The sequence below is a fragment of the Aquarana catesbeiana genome, linkage group LG01, assembly GCF_042186555.1.
Source record: "Aquarana catesbeiana isolate 2022-GZ linkage group LG01, ASM4218655v1, whole genome shotgun sequence".
NCBI lineage: Eukaryota > Metazoa > Chordata > Amphibia > Anura > Ranidae > Aquarana > Aquarana catesbeiana.
Genome location: NC_133324.1, coordinates 357,873,678 through 357,877,037, shown reverse-complemented (window position 1 = coordinate 357,877,037; position 3,360 = coordinate 357,873,678). Strand labels below are relative to the sequence as shown.

Sequence of the window (3,360 nt, the reverse complement as noted above, 5' to 3'; positions counted from 1 at the left end):
AGATCTCATATGTTCAACTTTGGTCTCATACTTTCACAGCAGTGATCATCATGCTCAGCTAAAAGGTGAGAAGAAAGAAAAGTTTTTAACACCCACATTGGGCACCCATATAAAGTTCAGGGTTTCTTTTGAGGTAACCCCTGTGTTCTTGTAAAATCTAAAACCCGCAGGCTCCAGTCTGCCCGGTAACAGCATCACAAAGACATTAGATTTTGAGTCATTGTAAAAAAAAAAAAAAACCCCTGCACCCACCACAGACACACTCTGCTCTGCTACAAGCCCCCCCCCCCCTCCCCCATGTGGCCTTCTGGCACGAGCCAGAGCGTTCTGATCAGGATTTGCATTACAATGTTTCCCCCGCCAGCCAATGAGAGAGAAGGAGTGCTACAAACCACGCCTACTCCGGTCACTAAATATAAGCCTGAGCTGCTGCCTGTGTTCTTCACTCACTGCTTGGGATTCTCTGATCTTACAAACCCTCTTTGGATATAACAGCTTGCCTTTGGCAAACCTTTGGATTTTTTTTTTGCTGCCTCTTGGCTATTCCTTTGTGAAGCATTCAAGCATCATGACTCTGGAAGAGGTTCACGGACAGGAAACCGTTGTAGAAAACACTGAAAGGTAATTATCGTGCTTATTTCTGGTCTATTGCTGAGTGCTAGTTATCTATTGGGGAGATGTAGGGTACATGTTATAGTATTATTGGGATTATTGCACTGAAATAGAGAAGCATTGGCTGGGAGGGCAGCTTTTGATCAAATAAATATAGATTTGTATAAAACATGCTAGTGATCAGATGTTGTATAGACCATGTGTAGCCTTTTGAAGTGACAGCATCCAGTGTATGGTGCAGATACAGCTACAGCCTTATAAGGAGCTTTCAATATAGATCACACTGTTAGCGTTCAGTACAGTACATTGTGTATTATTGATTGTGATGATGCTTGGATTCTGGTATTAAGTGCATTTATTTTTGTCTTGTTCAGAATGCACAACGCTGGCAAGGCTCTTCACGAGCTGCTCATCTCCGCCCAGAGACAGGAGTGTCTGACCGTTGGAGTCTACGAGTCTGCCAAAGTAATGAATGTGTAAGTATCCAACTCCCTTGCATAGATCCCACGCACACCTATTACTCATGCACACACGTAACACATTGCCCACACACAGACCCACTTGTGTTTTTTTTTTTTCCAACTGCAGAACTAACGTGCATGTTCCTTTTTCTTCTACAGAGATCCAGACAATGTCACTTTCTGCATTCTGGCTGCTGATGAGTTTGACGAGGGCGACATTGCCCTGCAGATCCACTTCACCCTTATCCAAGCTTTCTGCTGTGAAAATGACATCAACATCGTACGTCTAAATGACACCGAAAAGCTGGCTGAAATCTTGGGCAGCAACGATGAGTCTGGAGAACCAAAAGATCTGCATTGCATCCTTATTACGGTAAGTGTTGTGTTTCAGCTCTTCTCTCCTGACTTGGCACTGTGCCTTTGGCTATGTCTCAACTTTCTGCTTCTAAGCAGTTTACTCATGTTCTGTTCCTTTTCTTTTCTCAGAACCCCAGTGAGGATGCTTGGAAAGACCCTGCTCTGGAAAAACTTGGTCTATTTTGCGAAGAAAGCCGTAATGTTAACGACTGGGTTCCAACTATTACCCTTCCCGAGTGAACTGACTCATGCATTAGATGGTGAAAATCGTTTTTGCATTCTTATCACGGTGTTGTGCGCCTGGTTGGACCGGCTGCATTCCCCCGAGTCTGTGGATTACGCCGGTTGAGGTCGGAAACTGTGGCTGAGACCGGCAAGATGTTGGCTCTTGTGGAGCAAAAGAGTAAGGAGGAAACTTGACGTGGACTGATCTGCAGAAGGGAAGGTTCAGACCAGTGCAAAGCCTCCTACATTAATAGCACTGAAGGGGCAGTCATACCGTGGAGCTGGAGTATGTTGCATGTTTTGCAAGCCTGGAAGGACTTTTGCAAAGTGGAAATGTATCTTTTGGCTAAGATGGTACAAGGAAGAACATGACAGTTGGGAAACACCTTGCTAAGATGAACTTAAGTGGATTTTTGGAAATGTTTGGACTGGATACTATATAAAAAAAAACAGAAAAAAACTTTGGACTTATAAAGCTAATCAACAGCAATGTATATCAAGCTTATCCACTGCATTTTTCTATTAATGATTCTGTCTGTGAGGCAGAGACCTGAAACACCAATGAACTATGAACTTTATATTACATAGACTTTCGTCATACCAGTGCATGGCTATATAGCACTATCATAAAGTGATTACTTTAATTCCATCGATTACAGTAATGTTCATTTAGATAATTCTTTATATTTAATAAACAAATTGAAACTTACTTTGGTTGTCAGTTTGCACTATTTTATATAGAGTTGGTATATGTGACATAAAATGCACACTATAACGGTCAGCCTAAATGAACCCGCATGCCTTTTTTATTTTATTTTTTTTATCCTAAAGTAGTGCCAGCTTTGTTCTGTGCCAGTCCCCTTTGTGAACAGACTGTATTGTCCCTTTTTTCTTAGCACAGAAGGTGCTTGCTCCTCAAGATAAGCCTTGGCTGAGGCAGTTAATGCTTACTATTCAATCAGATAATGTGACCTCTAACCCTCCTGCAACAGCTGCTTATCGCAACAGCTTGCAAGACGGGAGATCCTGCATTTCAAATTAGTGAATTATTCTAATAGGAGGTCTTTAGAGAGACAAGTTTCTGTTCTGCTTTAAAAAGTGCAGCTGGCCATGTGCCCCCGTCAGGGGCTTCCCTGGAACCACAGGCATTCAACTGTGAAATAAAAGTTCCCCACCCCCCTTCCTATAGTCATGCAAAACACATGAAAAAAAAAAATAATGAAAACAGCTATTTGGTTTTACCCTAGCTCTAGAAATAAGTTGGGAATTTCCAGGCTGTGCATCCATTATACAATTTTCCTTTGTATTTACCAAAACCATATAATATGAGCTTAATCCTAAACACTATTGATGTGTATGCAATCAGGCAGGTCCTTGCACTACATAGCTCAAACATAGCTCAAACCTCCCAACTTTCTGAAATGGGAATGAGGGACACCTATTAGCAAAAGTATGTAGGCATAGGACACACCCGCTACCACGCCCCAAGGAGAATTGTATAAAAATAAAAATTATTGGTTAAACTACAAGTGCTTTTTACCACTACTATTCCTTGGCTATTGGGATTTACAAATGCAGCAATTTAGAAATTGGATGAAAGGTTTAGCGCTGAAAAACACTTTTTAAAAGATAAATAGTGCGTTTTATATACATCTATATAGATCAGGCAAAAATGGGGGACAAATGAGGGACAAATCAGGGACAG

At 41.5% G+C, this 3,360-nt stretch overlaps 1 protein-coding gene across 1 annotated transcript; it reads left to right on the top strand.

Annotated features, from left to right (window-relative positions):
- Positions 1 to 422: 422 nt before the first annotated feature.
- GADD45G (growth arrest and DNA damage inducible gamma) lies at positions 423 to 2,364 on the top strand. The gene is made up of 4 exons (XM_073632943.1): positions 423 to 621; positions 987 to 1,088; positions 1,233 to 1,446; positions 1,560 to 2,364. Exons 1-4 carry the CDS (start codon positions 569 to 571, stop codon positions 1,668 to 1,670), a joined length of 480 nt encoding a protein of 159 aa, XP_073489044.1. The 5' UTR covers positions 423 to 568; the 3' UTR covers positions 1,671 to 2,364.
- Positions 2,365 to 3,360: the final 996 nt, after the last annotated feature.

Bases quoted from the DNA above. Each gene is read 5' to 3' on its own strand.
- GADD45G (XM_073632943.1), top strand. From the start codon at position 569: ATGACTCTGGAAGAGGTTCACGGACAGGAAACCGTTGTAGAAAACACT. The intron at 622-986 runs GTAATTATCGTG...TGTCTTGTTCAG, and splicing joins GTTGTAGAAAACACTGAAAG to AATGCACAACGCTGGCAAGG. The intron at 1,447-1,559 runs GTAAGTGTTGTG...TTCTTTTCTCAG, and splicing joins TGCATTGCATCCTTATTACG to AACCCCAGTGAGGATGCTTG.